Source organism: Lynx rufus, unplaced genomic scaffold, assembly GCF_022079265.1.
Source record: "Lynx rufus isolate CCGP_SWC_20201006 ecotype Redwood Valley unplaced genomic scaffold, mLynRuf1.p SCAF_12, whole genome shotgun sequence".
NCBI classification, from domain to species: Eukaryota; Metazoa; Chordata; class Mammalia; order Carnivora; family Felidae; genus Lynx; species Lynx rufus.
In genome coordinates, this window is record NW_025814826.1 from 30,341,627 (window position 1) to 30,361,348 (window position 19,722).

At 46.4% G+C, this 19,722-nt stretch overlaps 1 protein-coding gene and 1 pseudogene across 3 annotated transcripts; both read right to left on the bottom strand.

The window, feature by feature from the left end:
* Positions 1-10,498: 10,498 nt before the first annotated feature.
* HEY1 (hes related family bHLH transcription factor with YRPW motif 1) lies at positions 10,499-12,978 on the bottom strand. Of its 3 annotated transcripts, none has more exons than XM_047073772.1 (5): positions 12,890-12,978; positions 12,553-12,628; positions 12,342-12,425; positions 11,971-12,052; positions 10,499-11,082 (listed from the first exon to the last, which is right to left on the bottom strand). In XM_047073772.1, the coding sequence occupies exons 1-5, from the start codon at positions 12,976-12,978 to the stop codon at positions 10,499-10,501; spliced, it is 915 nt and encodes a 304-aa protein (XP_046929728.1). The 3 variants fall into 3 exon arrangements, with proteins under 3 accessions (XP_046929728.1, XP_046929727.1, XP_046929729.1); XM_047073771.1 differs by having other exon boundaries at positions 12,330-12,425; XM_047073773.1 differs by lacking the exons at positions 11,971-12,052; positions 12,342-12,425; positions 12,553-12,628; positions 12,890-12,978 and adding an exon at positions 11,526-11,580.
* A 6,020-nt stretch (positions 12,979-18,998) lies between these two features.
* LOC124507983 (uncharacterized) lies at positions 18,999-19,086 on the bottom strand (annotated as a pseudogene).
* Between the last annotated feature and the right edge of the window lie 636 nt (positions 19,087-19,722).

The window sequence follows — 19,722 nt, forward strand, 5'->3', positions numbered from 1 at the left end:
GGCATGGAAAACACACACATTGGAGATTGCTTACTCTGTAGGATGATTTTGAAAAATTATCTCTAACACATTTAAAAATTGACATCTAAAATTTTTCCTAGGTTTAAATAGTGCCAAGTTTTGCAATTTTTATGGTATATCATTGATGTCTAAGGTGACATTCAAGGGCGTCAGGGAAAGCAAGATACTATAATGACTCGATGCCAGCCATTCCCTTTGTTGGAAATTCAAGAACAAGTTCCTCTTAGTGGGAAATGATACATCATTCCATTTTCTCTTTGAATTCCTATTGCCATTCCACTTCCCCACAGAATTTGATCCTAGTAACATTTTTATGTTTGGAAGTATTTTCTTGATCTAGCATAATTTTCTCCATTACAGATGTGCACATATCTGTTTTTATTTCTTGTGACCATAAAGTTCTAAAGTATGGAAAGAATGGAAAGAAGGAAGGAAGGAAAGGAGTGAGGGAGGTATAAGGGATAGGAAGAAAGGAAACAAGGAAGGAAAATTCTAGATTGAGTTATTAGTACTATACCGTTGATCAAGTAATGTTTTGATAACTTTATTATTAAAAGTAAAATGCTATTGTATGTGCATCTCTTTGCCATAAAATGAATAAGGCTTTTGCCCCCAAAGTAGCTCATGTAAAAGTAGATGAATATTGCCAAAAGTCTCATTCTGATGATTCATCACCAAAATTATTAGTAACGTCCCACCAGCTGAGAATTTAGGTCAGTCTTCATTTTAATGAAAGCAAAGAATCGTAAAGTACCTAATTTTCCAAAAATATTTATTACACAGTCATTAGTCAGCCCCTTTCCCAATTTCCAGGAAATATACTAAAAAGATTTACCAAGTCTTATTAAAGGAACTATTAATTATTCCAGTTTCTCTTCTACCTAGAGGGACCTAAAGGCAGAGTATTGAGAATAACCGGAAAGAACTACATCAGTTTAAGGCAAGGGGGGCGGGGGAGCAAGAAAGCCTTCTGGCATTCACATTTCTTACTGATGCTCTCTCTGCTTTGTTCTTACCTGACTCCTCAGAGAGGCTGCAACCTTTAACAGCATGTTGAGGATGTAAGAAGCAAGGTTATTAAATCCTCGTTGCCATCATTCCCACCACCCCCTCGATATCTCAGAATTCAGAACTTATGAACATGAACCAAAACACCCTATTTTATAGCTCATGTTCTGCCCATAACAAAATACATGTTAGACAGGCAGAAATAGGAAACCAAAGGTAAGTTGATGGTGCCCCAATTATCGTTAAGGAAGACTTCCCTGAAACCAAGTTTAAGAACTGTCCCTTTGTTTGGTGTCCTGTAAGTTTCTGTGTCCCCAGGTCTGGGGCCCGGCTTTCTTTTGTAATACAGGGGGAAGGCTGCCAAAGGCAGGGAGGTGGGAAAGTTGAACTTGCAAGTCAAGAATTGTATACCTGTGGTGGTTTAGCATTTGGGGATCGATGCTTACAGAGCATGTGTCTGTGTATCCTTCTCCCCTGGGAAGTCTTAGGAGCCCTAGTCTATTTCCACCTGAAGCTTTTGCACAACATCTAAGGTGGACCAGTGCCTGCTTCGCTGCCCTCTGCTCAGGGAGCTCATCTTCTCCCAAAGGAGTCCGTTCCATTTTCAGGTTACTGAAGTCATTAGGAAGTGTCACAGGAGACCCTCTACCAAGTTGAAACCAATCAACCGATGAACTGAGTTTGTGGGTTTAAACGGCAACAACACGGATTTCTGACCTGCCTGATCGAACCCTGGCTTTGCCTCCTAACGTATGGCTTCGGACAAGTGTCTCCATCTTGCAAAATCTCAGAATCAGATCCTAATGCTGACCTTTCAGGATCACCGCTCTGAAAGATTGAAGATGATGCATACAAAGCCCCGAGCCCAGCGTCTGGCATATTGCAAGCGTTAAATAAAGAACTGTTGTCATTCAACAGATCACTGAACTTTTTAACTGCTCCATCATCCAGCTCACATTTCTACAACTGTTCCGGAAGACAGTGAGACACTTAGTGAAATAGCTCCCTGAAGCACAGGTACATTATTCTGCAGGATGCCCCAATGGCCCAGCGCGGAAGCCTTTTCAAAAAGAATGAGGTATGCAAGGAACAAGAGCAAGTGTTTTTCTTTGCTTTTTATACGTGCTCCAGGTGACGAAGTGAATAATTTGTCTTAAAATTTTGCCTTGTATTAACATTGAACTCAGTGATTTACAGTATAGAAAATCCATTTTCTTAAAAAGATCCAAGATTCTAGAATCTCTTCCTGAAAGACAAAAGGCTCCACCGTTCCCCCAAATCACCAGCACTAGTAAGGCAATCTCGTGCATAAGCTCCTTCCGTTTACTGAGGTCTCCTTCCTTTAACTGTGTGCGCACTTCTCCATGAAGTAAGGAACAATTAATAAATACTTTGGGGGATTGGAGGGGGGTGTTTGTTTTTTTACAATAACTGCCTTCAACCATATTCTGACAAATCTTCTGCTTTCTTCTTTTTTTTTTCATTTTTTTTATAATGTTTATTTATTTTTTGAGAGAGAGAGACAGGGCATGACTGGGGGAAGGGCAGAGAGAGGGAGACACAGAATCTGAAGCAGGCTCCAGGCTCCCAGCTGTCAGCACAGAGGCCGATGCAGGGCTCGAACTCAAGAACTGCGAGATCATGACCTGAAACGAAGTCAGATGTTCAACTGAGTCACTCAGGCTCCCTTCCTTCTGCTTTCTTTTAAGGACATCTTAGACAGAATAGTTTCTCGTCATTTTCCATAAAGGAAGTCAGTCCATGTTAAAACGCCAATCTCCTTTCTCATCTGAAACTTGCCTCCCATTCCATGATCAGCTTGAATGTGGAGAAGGGTCCTTGGGAAAGGGAGGGAAGGCACTGTCTGCCCTTTGTCTCCTTCTCCTCCTCCAGAACCTTGGAAGGTAGGAGTAGGGGTGGTCCATGTCCCAGGCCAGCTCCGCTTCTAGTATCCCTTCACCCCTTACCTTCCCGAGACTGACTACTCTGGTGTTGAGGGGGCGAAAAGAGAGAACAAGACATCTCATATAAGTTGAGGGGAGGGACAGGAGCCCGCTGCTCACTCTGACTCTGTTGCTTTCCCTCTGATGCCAGAGGCCTCTGCTGATGCGATGCTTTCCAAATAGATGACGTGTAGTATTTGGGGGGAGATGTTTAGCTTCAGTCTAGTCCCCTTCATCTCTAAGAACCCTGTCCCATATAGGAGGCAGCTGGCTCTGCCTTCAGCTCTGACAGTGGTCCAAGCCCCAAACCCACTTTTTGTGAATCCTGTAACCTCAGGAGAGCCACTACAATCCCTTGTGAAACCTTTCAGCTTGCGGACTCCCCACAGAGAAGGAAGAGAAAAGTACCCCCAGGCCAGGTCCACATACAGGCATTCCTTTGCTTTTCTCCTCCCTCAGTCTTTTTATGTAAACTAGGATGGGGTGAGCTATGGGGGCTATTGTGGAACATGGCGGGGATAGTTTGGCCTCCTATTAAAAATTGTGAAGGAGTGGGGGCACCCGGCTGGCTCAGTCTGTCGAGCATCTGACTTCGGCTCAGGTCATGATCCCATGGTTCGTGGGTCCAAGCCCCACTTCAGGTTCTGTGCTGACAGCTCAGAGCCTGGAGCCTACTTCAGATTCTTGTTTCCCTCTCTGTCTGCCCCTCCCCTGCTTGCGCTCTGTCTCTCTCGCTTTCTCTCTCTCTCAAAAATAAATAAACATTGAAGAAAAAAATCACAAAGGAGGTATTGGGCCCCAATTGGGCTTTGGTTCTTTAGAATGTGGGGTACCTACTGCTCTGTGCCCTCAGCAGAAAAAAAGCTGCACTCGGAATCCTGCCTCAAACCCATTGCTGCTTGATGGTCAGAATCAAGGTCATGAATGACCTCCCCACACAGTCCAACATTGTCTCTGTTCTCTGTGAGATTGTGGGTCTCCACCTGAGTACCACTGGCCTCTACTTATATAAGGCTCTGTCCTTGCATCTTAAAGCAAGAATTTTCATGTCAGTCCCTCAGCCTCCAACTTATTCCAGACTGTAGTTCCTTTGAACTTGTCACATTGAGTCTAAATATTTCATCCGTGTTGCTCTCCTGTGAACCCTGGGTGGATGTGGTCTGTCCCCATGGTAGAACTTCTGTTCTCTCCATTTCTATGAATGCAGATGCTGTGCTCCCCCACCCCCACCTCAAATGCTTGGACTAAAATGTGGCAAGATCCAAATGCTTAGACCCCTTAACTGGCAAGAAGGTGGAGGCGATCATGAATTCAGAACCGAATGCCTTCAGTGAAGAGTAGGGTCTTTTGTGGGGAATATAAAAAAGTGGCCAAAGTCCTTCAAACCCCACTAAGCATACACAAAAAAGGAAATAGTCTTGAAGAATGGAGATCAAGTTGGATTTTTTTTTAAAGCAGAATTTTATAGTAGTGATGAGAAACTACTGAAGTGAAACATGAGATTACCTTCCCTGGTAGTTTTTTTTGTTTGTTTGTTTTTTGTTTTGTTTTTAACATTTATTTTTGAGAGAAAGACAGAGTGCAAGAGGGCGAGGGTAGAGAGAGAGGGAGACACAGAATCCAAAGCAGGCTCCAGGCTCTGAGCTGTCAACACAAAACCTGACACGGGGCTCAAACTCAGGAACCGAGAGATCATGACCTGAGCTGAAGTCGGATACTTAACCGACTGAGCAACCCAGGTGTCTCCCTGGTAGTTTTGAAGATAAAAGATTGCAGGGGAGTGGTGGATAGAGACATCTGTTCGGATCTGCTTTGCTCTGCTTCTTAGTGGTAACAAAGGGGATGGATTGGAATCACTAATTCATCCAACAAATATTTATTGGGTGTCTCCTATATGTTAGGCACTGTTTAAGGGACAGACCTCTAAAAGTGAACAATCAGGCAAAACAGACATTAAACAGATAATTGAGGAATTGGATATTGGATGTTCTTTCAGATAATGCTACCTAAGCACTCTGGAGAAAAACAAAAGGGGAAAGGGGGTAGGGGGTGGCAGGAGGGGACAGAAGGCTCAGTGGTGGGTTATTGTTTTAAGTAGACTTCGAGGAAGACTGCATGGGAAGGCAGCTTTGAGCAGAGTGCCAAGTAGACTACAGATCATGGCTGGGTTAGAAGATAGCCTGGCGAGGGGAGAGAACATTCCAGGCATAGGGAAAGCCAGTGTACAGACCTGGAGGTGAGCACATACTTGGCATGTTCCAGCAACAGCAAACAGTGAGTACGGCTGCAGCAGAGGGATGGAAGGGTGAGCGATAGGAAACAGAGTCTAAGAGGATGATTAAAGGCTCAGATATGTCATTCTTTAATTTTATGATTCAATTCCACATTCATGAACAATCCTACGCACCACAGACAAAACCATGCCCTAGGGGAGATAGTAAAACACACACACACACACACACACACACACACACACACACAAAACTAACCTAGAAGTAACTACAGAAAATTTTTAGTAATCAACTGTCTCAGGGGGACCCGTCATCTCTTTCGGCCTAATATGAGGTTTTTCAGTTTCTTCTGCTAAATCAAGCCATAGACCACCCTAACAACGGCTAGGAATCATTAAGTTTTCAAATTTAGGCATGGTCTTTTAACTTGAGTTTATGCCAAAACCCAACATACAGCACTTAATGAAAAATACTAATGTAGTAAATAGTAACATAATGGGCAATTTTACAACACAACTCTAAAGAAGCATAATATTACAGCCTATTAACACAAAATCCTGAAACCTGCCCATGTTCCCCAGACCCACCTCGGGACCGCTGTTTACCCTGGATTTCTCTGGGACTTGTGGATCTGGGGCAACGATTCTGCTACAAATACACGTCAGTCCGTACAGACAGCTTAAACAGAGAGGCCTGGGTTTCTTTTTCTTTTGCTTCCTTCTCCCCACTCACTGCCCCTGCCCCACAACAGAACACTAAAGCATCTGAGCGAAAAGCCCTGCAGTTCATCAAGATCAAGGCAGGCATCATGTTTCAAGTTGAGGTTCAAAACAGCTTGCTCTTTGCTGAGACTTCTTACTTCCTGAAATCAGATGGCGCCTTTCAGGACTTGAGCGTGCTGAGTCATGGCAAGCCACACACCCGCTCTTTCATGCAAGGCCACCGGGCTGAGACCCCATCTTCCTCCCTGGTATAAAGTGAACACAAGGACCCTGTGGATGGCACCTTCAAAAGAAGTTCCTGTGAAGTGCCAGACTTACAAGGAGAAGAATGATTCTACCTTCTCTCTCCTTGAGGAAATTTGACAACTCAGAAGTAAATAAGAAAACCTGTGCCCCTTATCTTTACATGATATTCTTTACACGAAACCACCTTCAGCTGCCTGATCACTGCGTTGTTTACGTTAAGCAAGTGTTTTCCCATCAAGCATATTCATAGGCCATGCATGACAAAGATACTAGAAAATTCTAGCCATTCAGATTAGAGCCTAGAGCCAGAGAAGCTGAGAGATGGCTGCTGCCCACAGGCCTGGTCTTACCTGCAGGTAGGCTTTGGTGAATTAGTTACCAACCCATATACACTGGATTGTTTCACATGAAAATCTAAAATTGGACATGTTCTCAAAAACTTGAAAAATCTGGCAACACCGAACCAAAATTCCTATGTAGGAACAACAGGTGTGGCCCTTCAGGCAGACCTTCAGATGGGAAGTGCTGGGAACATGTGTTTGGTCGGCACCCACCGGGCCAATGGCCCTGCACCCTTCCCCGAAAGTGCCTGTCCTTGTGAGCATGCGCCCAGGACCCCCATCGCGTCTAACCACTCTGTCTGACAGATGAGGAAAGCAGGGGCCAGAGAAGTTTAAATGTCTTGCCCAAGGTCATTCAATTAGGTAAAAGCAGAGCAGGAATCAGATTTGGGTCCTCTTCCCAAGGCACCCCCATTCCCCAGAACTTCGTTCAGAAAGAAATTGGGCCACATTTGAAGCAGTGTCTCAGATGATATTAGCTCTGAAGTTATTTTAATTATAAATCATCACTGGAAACTAATGAAGGCATCAAAGCTGGGATACTCCTATAGACCAGAAGGGCTGGGGAAAAGTATAACTAGGAGATATAACATTTTCTGAGGGATTTTAAATATAAGTAATCTATATTTAAAATATCATGATTTTAGCGAGTAACAGAGCAGGGCAAAAAAAAAAAAGAGCTGAATAAAAATCACATCCTAATTTAACTATACTGAATAAATTAGAAATGACACTTCTTGGATTTTTCTGTAAAAGTTTTTTTTTTTTAATGCAAGAATTCTGCCCATCTATCGTTCATGTCATTAATTCATGGTAATACATATAATAATGAAAATAAATGAGTAATTATTGAGACCTTTCAAGATTCTTTGTGATGAGTGATATTATTTTCCTCATAAGGGAAATTTATGGGCTATCTAAAAAATTTTGTTTACAAGGGTAGAAATACTATAAATGTATATATAGTATAAAAGTATGCTGATGCTAAAGACCCTGATGTTCTTTTTTTTTCTTACTGTATCAGTTCAAAATAGAAATGAGTTTTACTACATTCATTTTTCTATATACCCCCGGCTTATCATTATAATTCCATCCTGTTTCCCAGGAAGACCTCATTCCACCTGCATTATTATTTCTACAAACCGGTCACCTTGGAGGGGTTTAAAAAGACACCAAGGGCACCTGGGTGGCTCAGTTGGTTAAATGTCTGACCAACTCAAGTCATGATCTCATGGCTTGCGAGTTTGAGCCCCGGGTTGGGCTCTGTGCTGACAGCTCAGAGCCTGGAGCCTGCTTCTGATTCTGTGTCCCCCCTCTCTCCCTCCCCTGCTTAGGCTCTGTCTCTGTGTCTCTCTCTCTCTCTCAAAAATAAACATTAAAAAAAATTTTTTTTAATAAAAAGTAACCAAAATATTTCTTTGGAAAACTGTGTAATCTCGAAAATGACTGCCCCGCACCCCGCCTCCAAAGACAAAGTACCAGGCGGGTGATGATACAGGGATCACAGACGTGACAAGCGGATGGTGCCACATGTGTTACAGCGCCACAGCGCTTTCCGCACAGCCACCAAAATGACAGGCTTTCCTTCTTACCGCATCAGCAGCCATCTAAGCCTAGGTATGAGTAAGACAACCTAAGGCAGCCTGAGCACAATGCTGCTCGGTAATGCTTTAATGCCATTTGAAATCACGGGGCTAAAATTAAACTGACACTTGGCAGAAATTACCCTAACACTTTCCATCACAGCATTATGATGAGCAGAAAGTACACGGCCCAGGCAGCACTGAGAACAGAACCGTGCAGCCCCAGAGGGGCCAACATGCAAAGCCACACAGAGAAACTTGGAGTGAGAGCTAAAGTTGGAGACCCACAATCACAAAAATGTTGCAGTCTCTGGTCCCTTCCCAGAGACCCAGAAGGCGCTGCTCAAGTTCAGAGTCCAAACTTTCCTCTGCCTTCCTGGCTTCGTTTTTCAATCAGAGCGGGGAGGAGGAGCTCTGTGGCTGGGCAAAGAAAAGGCAAGCTCTATTTTGTCATCTGCCAGAGTGGGTTTTCTCCCTCTCCTCCCCACCAACCTCAGGATCAAGGCAAACTTCTTCCAAGCCAGGAGACAGCACTCCTCAGCTGGCGGGATACTTTCAAGGCAATAGGAAGGCACCCCTCTCCCCCTGGGGCCCGGATTACTGCCTCCGTTCTGGCAGCGTTTTGTTCTAACCTAAAGCATATGTCAGCTTTGTCACTACACAGCTCAGTCAAATGCATCTAAAGGGTTAAGCAAATTCCTTGAAACAAGACAAGGAAAGACTCCTGGAGCTGTGCAGGTGCAGAATTACAGCCTGCCACTGCTCATCAGGCCAGACTCCCCAGCCCCTGCATGGGCTTTCAAAGATGGCAGTGTTAGCTTTTCTTGTTACAGTTAAAAAAAAAAAAAAAAAGGAATTTTCTGTTCTCTTAGCACAGGACTATGCACACAGTAGATGCTCTCAGAAAAAAAAAAAAAAAAAAAATGTTGGTCAACTCGGTTTTAAAAGATTTCAGCAGAGTTCTCTCCCACCCTGCAACTCCCAGCCTGACTTGAGTCTCCCTAGCCCACTGAGGGCCAGACCATCTGACATAACAGTGAAAGGGCAGGGGCTTCTTGCGGGAGTCAGGCCAAAGCCCTGCGCTGCAACGAAGTCACCTTATTCAGTAGCAAATTCACACAGTTTAGAATTCCCAAAATAATGAATAAGAAAACTGGTAACCAAGCAAAATGAAAATGAGAGGAAAATTTATCTTCTTTTAGCCAACAGAGGGAAAGGCCAAGGCATGTAAGACATATACAGAACAGTTTGTTCTTCCTTTTTTATTTAGTCACAACACATCGGTACAACAGAGGTCAAACCCAGTTCAGTGGAGGTCGTTTAAATTACACCTGCTAAAAGGATAAACCTGTGAACTGATGCTTTTATGAACCAAATTAAACCAAAAGAAGGCAGCACACCTTTTTAAATACCTCAACAACCACATTGCCATGCACCAAAAAGGAAAACACAACATAAAGATTTCCAGTTAAAAGAAAACATAGCAGTTTCAGGAAGAATTCGGTTATGCATTTAACAGGTTCCACTGGACTATTCGATTGGACCACTTGCACACCGTGATCATTTATCCATGTTAATGTTTGTGAATTTGAGATCCGTGAGATTAAAAATTCATTGCATTGCGTGGGGCTGGTAAATGCAGGCATATCCTATGCAGTCTCCTCCCCACCAACTCCAAATGGAGATCAACCCCCAAGTGGCTCTCTCCTAACTAAGCCAGAACTGCAGTCCTGGAAGGTGGTCATATGAACTCAGGGCCCCCGATGGGTTATACATTCACCTTACTGCTGCAGGGGGCAGAGAATGAACTCATCTTCTTTCTTGGATAAAGCTGATTGATCATCTGATTTGTCAACGCTTTGTTCAGAAATATAAAATTCAACATAGTTCCCCCCACAAGAGAATATCACCTATACAACACCTTAATTGTCAAACTATTAACAAATAGCATCATGTTAACATTGAACTTAGTGGTTTGGAAAATTAAATCTAAAAACAGACTTCAACTACACAAGAAGAAAAACAGACCAAAATACTAAATGTTAAAATTCCCAAAACTTTGAGGCAAAAATGGAATCATTCTTCGACAGAGAGGTTTACAAAGTAATTAGGCACAGAACAAACCTATTACCAAGTGCTGGTTTATACTCACTATTTGAATTTAATGTTTGGAACAAAATTTAACAACTAGTTTTTAAAAACTGCTAATACATATGATAAAAAAAAAAACATTAAAAAAAAGAAAAAGTAAACCAACAAACCTTTAGTCTTTCAACAAAATTCCTCTGAAAGTGTACCTTTTTCCTTTTTACTTTTACTGACGACTTTAAGGTGATGTTGGCAACAGCCCAGCTCAGCTGGGATTGTAAGTGTTCCCCTCCCTCATTCTACAGCATCAGTTCTTTAAAAAGCTCCAATCTCTGTCCCCCAAGGTCTATAGGGCTTGCCAAGGTTTGCTGCCTGCGTGGGTGCCGAAGGGCTCAGTGCATTGGGAGACAGTAAGTGAAAGGAGCCAAAGGAGAAGGGGAAGGCCGACAGGGAAGCCACGGAGGAGAGCAGGGGCGGCGAGAGTTTGGAGGCGGAGGTGACCACAGGGAGCACCGGTCCGAGGCCGCCGCTAGGGGGCGCACGCAAAGCAGGCGCCTCCGGATGTGCCGAGGTCAACCTGCCCTGGTGGTGTGGTTCCGTGGGCGAGGCGGTGGTTCCAGTGTTCCCGTGGCCGTTCTGGGGCAGCAGCAGGGGGTGCGCGACGTGCGGGTGATGTCCGAAGGCGCTGCCCCAGGGAATGTGTCCAAGACCTGCGTGGGCGCCGCTGGCCGCTTCCCGCTGGGAGGCGTAGTTGTTAAGATGTGAGACCAGTCGAACTCGAAGCGGGTCAGAGGCATCTAGTCCTTCAATGATGCTCAGATAACGGGCAACTTCCGCCAGGCACTCCCGAAACCCCAAACTCCGATAGTCCATAGCCAGGGCGTGTGCGTCAAAATAGCCTGAGGAAAAGAACAAAAGAAAAACCTCAGGCTTTGCTGATTTCCCGCATTTCTTCAATACCAAAGGCAGCCCTTCCTAACAAATACCTACATCCTTAAAAACGGCATACACGGGCTCTTAACGAAGGTCCAAATATTTTGGAGTTGACCGAAGTCTTTGCATTAATCAACATGAGAAGTGTTTGCTAATGTAAGTTCAAAGCCCAATTAGAAACTGCTGAGCAGAAAGTGGAATTATACCCTACCAGCAGATGAAACTATGTTCATTCCTTTAATGTTTTCCCCCAACAACAACAAAAAATACATCAAGGACAGAGAAACCACAGAGCAGTGAAATTCATTAGACACACAGATGTAAGTTATCATCATGGAGCTTTTAGCCACTTGGTCCTGAGCAAAGCATTTTCCGGCTGGAGACAGACACACAGACCCTGGTCTCCCACCTTCTGTTAGGTTTTCTCTAATTAACCACAACAGGTTTCTTTCCTCAAGAGTCATAGGAGCTTTTTTTTTTTTCAATCCTGTAGATAAAATTAAGACCATAACTTTTTTTTTTAAGGCTTTTTCTCAAAATGGCAATCAACAAATGTGGTGAGAGCTACCTGATTTTAATCAGGGCTGTCACAGCTTTCGGGCACCTCGCGGATAATAGGTATTCTCCAAAAGAAGGTGCATTAGCTTAGTTCGAAGAGGACTGGGGTGATGCATTCACTGGAGAAAATCCTATGTGCATTTGCAAACGCACTGACAACTGTACACAACACAACATTCTCTCCCCACCCCCAAAGCACACAGGAAAAATAAGGCAGCGACTGCACCAGGGCTGGCCTGCCGCATCTACTCATTCTACCCAGAGCACTCGGCCGCCACCAGATTAGTGATATGTACCTTTCCCTCCTGCAGTGTGCAGCATTTTCAGGTGATCCACTGTCATCTGCAGAATTTCGGCTTTTTCTAGCTTAGCAGATCCCTGGAGAAGAGAATGGGGGAAAAAAATTGATATGGCACCAAGTGCCTTTGGGGAACAACTTAAAACAGATATGCACCGTATGCAGTATGCTTTGTAAATCATAAAAGTACAAACTAAAACAAAATGAGCTGTCTTCAGAAAATGTGTTGGAATCTGTATATGAATTTATCTCTTCGGCAAAAGCAATACGGTTATTTTTCGAGACACGGATGAGGTTCAGATTAATGAGGGGAGGGATTCAGAAGGTGTGGATGGCTACACGGAGAGCTCTACCCACTTTCTCCATTACCTGCTTCTCAAAAGCACTAGGCACCAGCCTCCGCAGCTCAGACAAACTGTTATTAATCCGGTCCCGTCGGCGTTTCTCAATGATCTGCAGAAAGCAGGCAAAACAAAGGAGGGTATTTCCATCAAGACTGTAAATTTCAAAAATGAAGAAAGGTAGTTCTTTCCATTAATTAATAACAAAACAAAACAAGAAGCACTGTAATGAGACTCACGCCTCTTCGTCTTTTCCTGGCCAAGATCTGTGAAGATGTAGTTGGGGACATGGAACCGAGAGCCGAACTCAAGTTTCTGAATGGGGGGAAAACAGGAATCGCTGTAAGCCAGGGGAGGTGATATGAGGGGTCCCCCTCATCCTCCCCGCACTCAGATTGTTTTGGCAACTTGGGTTTGAAAGGGCCTCCGGCGTCCCTCACCCCGGACAGGGGCATAACCCAGATGCGCAGAGGTCAGTGGAGGGCACAGACGTGCCCGGGGCCCTCGCCCGCTGTCAACCGTGGCCAGCCGGCGCTCGCCTCCTGCCCGGGTTCCGCTCTGCCGCCGCCAACTCACCCATTCTCATCCGCACTCTCCTTTTCCACTTCGATGGTCTCGTCCAGCTCGCTATCCGAAGAGCTGTACTCGGGGTGGGCTCGCTTCATGTTGGTTGCGCGGGGGCTCCGGGGGAGGGTCGGTCCGGCGCGGCGGGCAGGGAGGAGTTAACAGCAGCGGCGCCTCTCCGCGCTCGGGGGCTCGCGTTCCGCACACACTGATCCCTCTCACGCTCTGCCTCCGGTTAAAATTCAACCATCCCTTTCCCACGCTGCGCCCCTACTCAAGTCCCCTGGGAGGGCAGGCGGGGTGTAGGAGGCGGAGGGGCGGAGCGGCGGCTCCTGGGCAACAGCCTCCGCTCCGCCAACCCGGCTTCTCGCTCCGTTGATTGGCAGCCACTCCGGGGAGGGACCGGAGCGAGGCTAAGATCGAGGGCGAACCCTGCCCCCGCCCTCCTCGGCGGCCCCTACCCGGCGGCGGTGCGTCGGCTCCGCGGGGGCTCCGCTGGGTCTCCACTGCGGGGGGAAGGAGGAGGCGCGGGCGGCGGTGGGCCGGCGGCGGGCAGGCGAGGGAGGCCGGGCCGGGACACAAGCCCGCCGGCGGCCGCGGCCCCGCCCCGCCCTGCGCGCCCCGATTGGCCTGGACGCACGCCAGGGCCGCGCCTGCAGCGCCGCCGGTGAGCCGCACGCGCCGCGGGCCGTGGGAAAGTGCCGGCGCCACGGCCGCCAGCCAATCCGGGCGGCCGGCGGCGGCGACGGCGGCCGCGCTGGCGGCGGCGGCGGCGGCGCAGGGCGTCCGCATGAATGGAGAAGAATGGGCAGGCGGGGGAGCGGGGCCGCGCGGGGGCGCTCCGGCGGGGGCTGGGCGGCCGCGGGCCGGGCCCCCCGTGTGAACCTGTAATCGGAGCCCGGGCGCCGGGCGGCCCCGGAAACCGCCGCCCTGCGCCGCGGTAAATCTCGGCTGCGGGGCCACCCGTGCCCGGCGGCGGGAGGCGCGCGCCGCTGGCGGAGCCGGGACCGTTGCACCTGGCCGGGTGGCGCGCCGACAGTTGCGCGGAGGCTGCAGGGCGCCCGCAGAGCGGAGTTCGTGCGCGGCCACAGTGGCCACCACCTCACGGGCCGGCGCTTGGAGGGGCAAGACGAGGTTTCTGGGAATGTCCTCTTTCGGTTTGGGGGACCGTGTCCCCACATACAGCCAGTCTCGCTTCTGCAGCACTTCTCATTTTCCCGAATGGAATGAGTTGCCTTGTGCATCTAATTTCCGCACAAATTGGAACGTTCCACAAAGTGGAACGCGTTTTTTCGGAGGGGGGGGGGAAGACCCCTGGGGATATCCATTATGGAGGGGGGTTTTTTGTTTGTTTTGTTTTGTCGTTGTTTTTTGTTTCCTGGAGTTGGCGGCCAGATCCTCTCAGCGGGCGACTGGGTGGCGGGCCTGGGCATTTGCGTCTGAGGCCGCCCTCACTGCGGGAGCGCACGTCTCTGACCCTTGGACACACAGCACACACATACACACACTGCACACCTCCGGTTTGGGTTCTTGGTGTTTACTGGAAGCTCCGTGGAGTTACGCAAGTCCTCCGTAAGATATTGGCGGAAAAAATTTCTGTATCTCTGGACTGATTCCCTATTCAGAGATTTGTAGAAGCAGCCGGATGGGTGTTTTGAATTTGGAAATCCAGGCTTCTCTATCCCTTACAAAGGAGCAGAGCGATTGGTATTCCTCTCAGGTCCATTCTTGTGGCTGCTGACCTTGCAGTCCTGTCAATGAGGGAGCACTTGATAATAGAGGATAACAAAAATGTTCTCACTTGTGCGAATAGCTTCTCCGTGTCTACCTCTCCTTAATTAGTGATCTCAGTGCCATCTTAACACATTGTAGACGCCAATCCTCTGTATGGCCTGAGCCTAATATGTTTGTTCGATTCTCAGCCCCTCACCTCCCCCAGTATTTCACCTCCTGGCTCCCACTGAACTCTTATTTCACTTAACCTCCACCTCCAGCCCCTCAGCTCTTCATTCGGTCTCCTCTGCTTCCCTGTCTAGGCCGGTCCCTCCATCAAGCCATGTTGGATTTTTTCTTGCTGGCATATCACATGCCCTTGCTCCCTGAAATTCCCCCCCCCCCCGCATGCCACTTGTCAGTTGTCCATCCAAGATCAATTCCTTTGTCTGCTTACTCTGCCCCTACTCACAGGCAACAACTCTTTGGGGGTTGCTAGAGGTTCAGCCTCCCAAGCTCCTTTCCAGCCTCCACAGTCTTCAGCCAAGCACATCACTCACTGCCACCTGCCTCTTCCCCCACCTCCAGAACTGAATGGTCCAGGCATAGGAAACCATCCACTACTCCCCTCTGCCTTTCAGAAGTCCCGCTGACACCATTTCTTTCCCCAAAGTGGCAGGCCACCCTACCCTAGAAATTAGTGTGTCCACTAACCCTCTGTGGTTCTGTGGTTGCCAACCTGTGGAATCTACAGTGAGCGAGACCTTCCGGCTTTGGCCTATTTCTGCTGCCTTGCACGGACATGGATAGGTGGATGAGAAGAAAAGACAAAGTGGGGTTGAGGATTCCTGACTCCACATTGGTACCTAAGCAAACTATTAATCCCACATTCAGTGTTACTTTGCTGTCAAAAATGAGGTCTACATTAAACTGTTAAATCTCTCCTGCTTCTTAATCTTGACTCTCACTCATCCATCCAACTAATACTGAGTGCCTTCTGTGTGCCTGGCCCCGTGCTAGGGCCTGAGAATGGAATGATGACCCCAAAGTGCTATGGCTCCTGCCATCCTAGAACTCACATCCTAGGGGGGAGATAGACAATGAACAGGTAAAATTGTTATAAATGGGTTTAATGCTTGGAAGCATCTTTTGACAAGGAAAAACAAGGGGTGAAGATACTTCATGGGGTCTGGAAAGAACTTTTCTGAGCTTGGGAAGGCACTTAAGAACTAGGTCAGAGTCTAGTTCCGGTTCTAGGTCTAGCTATTTCAGTTAGAACTACAACAGAAGGGGCTGAGGCCCTCCCATCAGTAGTAGAATCAGGCAGTCTGAGAGCATGAGGCCCAATTTTCCAGCACCTGCAGAGTAGAGGGGCTTTATCCCTGGAGGCCTTGAGTAAAGAACTGCTTTAAACTTCTTAGCAGTCCCCTGAGCAAGACACAACCTGCGAAAGCAGCCTTGTCTCCAACCTGAGTGGGGCTGCCTAGGCCTAGCCCCTTAGGAAAATGTTGCTTTTCATAACTCATCTGTCCTGTGGGACCAGCCTTTTCAAATATGCACAAAGGCCCATTTCCTTGCCTGTCTGTGGAAAATGGGTTTACTTATCTACTAATAATAATCCATCAGGTTGCCTTTCTCTGTGTTCTCTTGCAGAAGGGATGCTCAAGATGCCCCAGAAGAGACACATACTACAGATTTAGGAATTCGCTCCCAAGGCCAGGCCCAGGTGGGGCCTTCCCAGAGGTGAACCAGTGATATCTCCAGAAAGAGCGCATCCTCAAACTGCAGTCCCAGCATTTCCATCTGAAAGATTAAGGCCACAACTGGCTGGAAGGGACACAAGCAGTAGCTGGGCAGGGGACCACCCAGGAAAAGGCCCTGAATCTTTGATTCATCAGGTTTGGCCACTGTCGAGGTCCCTACCGTGGTGTCCTGGATGAAGCCCTTTCTCTGTTGGTTTGCTGGTGGGATCATGATTAAATAGGTATGCAGGAGGGCCAAAGACTACACCTGCCGCCTGGATAAAGAGAGGGGCTGCCTCTGTCTGGGCTCTTAAGCAAGTTGCTTTATCCAGTCACAGGCAAAACAGCTTTGTTAAAACCACTTTTAGGTGAATCCAGCCAATGTATGAGACACCTGAGTCTTGCTGGTTCATGCATTCACTCGACACACTTGTGTAAAGCCCCTACTGTGTGCTGGGCACTGAGCCAGGCGTGAGCGATGAGCCGAAAAGCCCCAATCTTTATCAAGCTGCTCACAAGACTGTGTGGTAAAGACACAGATCAGTCTTGGCCACACAACAGTGGGCAAGTTACTCAACCTCTTTAAACCCCGATTCTCCTATCTATAAAATGGGGCATTAATAAAAACAATTTCCCAACGTCATAGATTATATAACATCAGTTATATAAAGCATCTTAATGGTGCTTGGCCAAGAGGAAACACGTAATAAACAGCAGCTATCATTATTAGCTGTTAATATACCTGATTTACCAATGAGTAAACCAAGCATTGGGTTACCCCTCAGTTTTCTTCTGAAACTGTTACACATCTAATGAGGTTGCAAGGGGGGGGGAATCTAGTAATTGGATATATTCAAAGCAGTGTCTCCAGAACGTAATATCCTTGAAAGGTGACGAGAAAGAACCTGTGCTCTTGCTAACAGCACTAGCTTATTTTGAGTAGAGCTTAAAAATAAGCATCTGCTATTCATTATTAGTGAAAGTTGTGCTTTTTGAGTTTCTTAGGAAGGAAGAGCCCCTGAGCATGCAGTGCTATAAATATATGTATAAATAAGTTGCATACTTCTGGAGTTCAGAAATGGCTTCTTTCTGAGAACATCCCAAATCAGAAACCACAAGACAGAGTCGCCCAAAACTGTCATACCAAACTTTTGACTAAATGCCAGTTTCCCTCTGTTCTTCATGCTTGCTGCTCTCTGTAGATGCTGTCTCAGTCACCAGATTGCCTTGTGGCACGTCATGCCACGCAAAAGTGCACTTCCGCTATCAACTCCCCTGATTGAGGTCAGATGTAAGACACCTTGGTGTTCACCCTGAGGGAATTGTTTAATTGGAAACCCAGCCGCCAGCAGTGTGGCCCAATGGGAGGAGGAGAGGATTCCCAGTTGCCTGCCTGGGTTTGAGTGATTCTTTCCCAGCTATGGGCCCTCGGGCCTGTGATCATACCTCTCTCCTCTGAGCCTCCGTTTTCTCATCTGTAAATAAGAATAGTCCCTCAGCTTTTGTTTTGGATTTATTGTGAGAGGTAAAATGAGACAAAGCATTTTGTAAAACACTATACAAATGCTATGTCTTGTGCTTGTGAGTTATGATGACGATGATGGTAATAACACGGGCTTCTTCATCCTGACCTTTGCTGGGCCACCTAAAAGGCCCACCTGTAGGTCTTCTTGTTCCTGCCAGTGAATTCCTCAAGATGGTACTGTCTTTAAAAGGTGTGTGGGGGAGGGGGAGGGGGAGGCGGGGGAGGGGTATTTAAAATGCTGAAGTGCATTTCACAGACCATTAATCCCTCAAGACTCTGTAAATAAAAGAATCTGTTTTCAAATACATTTGGGAAATTCTTGAAGAGCTCAGGACACTTGAGAGCATGCATGCTCTGAGAAGTCCTTAACAAAGAATCCTCATTTACATGTGTCTAACTCAGCACTTCCCAAACTCATTAGCCATGGAACCCTTTGTTCATATAATATCTGCTAATAGGCCACTGAAATAGCATACCCAAGAAACAGACTTTGGGAAATTCTGTCCTAGCGTAAGGACAGATGCATTTTGCTTTCGACCCATAAAAAAATTAAGCATAGGGGCACGTGAGTGTCTCAGCTGGTTAAGCATCTGACTCTTGATCTCCACTCAGGTCATGATCTCATGGTTCTTGAGTTCGAGTCCCACATCAGGCTCTTCACTGACCGTACAGAACCTGCTTGAAATTCTCTCTCACTCTCTCTCTGCCCCTCTCTCACTTGTGCTCTCTCTCTCTCTCTCTCTCAAAATAAATAAACTTAAAAAAAATTTTTTTAATTGAGCATAAGTGAAAAGCAACTTAATAAAAAGTATTGTTGAGTTCTGGTAATATAACTTCTGCTTTGAAAGTTCTTTGCTCACTAATTTTTTTTTTTAAATTTTTTTTTTCAACGTTTATTTATTTTTGGGACAGAGAGAGACAGAGCATGAACGGGGGAGAGGCAGAGAGAGGGCGACACAGAATCAGAAACAGGCTCCAGGCTCTGAGCCATCAGCCCAGAGCCCGACGCGGGGCTCGAACTCACGGACCGCGAGATCGTGACCTGGCTGAAGTCGGACGCTTAACCGACTGCGCCACCCAGGCGCCCCCCCGCTCACTAATTTGAGAGACCAATTCCTTCAAGAAATTTATGCTTTTTTTTTTTTAATACGGAATCTTCATGAATTTGTATGTCATTCTTGCGCAGGGGCCATGCTAATCTTTTCTGTATAAATACTTTTTTAAATTTATTTTTTACTATTTTTTTAAATGTTTATTTATTTTTGAGAGACAGAATGCGAGCAGGGGAGGGGCAGAGAGAGAGTGAGACACAGAATCTGAAGCAGACTCCAGGTTCTGACCTGTCAGCACAGAGCCCGACGTGGGGCTCGAACTCATGAACCGTGAGATCATGACCTGAGCTGAAGTGGGATGCTCAACCGACTGAGCCAACCAGGCACCCCCTGTATAAATACTTTTTGATAACAAACGTTTTTATGGCACTTACCATATGCCAGGCACAGTTTTAAAATTGTTATATATAAGTAATTTAATCCTTACACTAAACCAGGAAGGAGGAATTATTATTTTTCTTAGTTTTCAAAGAGGAAGACCAGGCAGAAAAAGTAGGAAATTTGCCCAAAGTCATATCTGAATCCCTGCTATTGGTTTGATTCCATGAAGCCTTCTTTTCCTCCAAAAGTAATTTATTGTAAGTATTCTCCTCTCAATTAAAATGATGCAAATACCAATTTACAGCATATTATTTTCCAATTAAAGTAATTCAAATACTAATTCGTAGTGTTTTCTATTCACAATTTAAATCATTCAACTCCTTTTTATTTCCACACTTTCAAGACAACTCCGGATATAATTGAGATCTATCT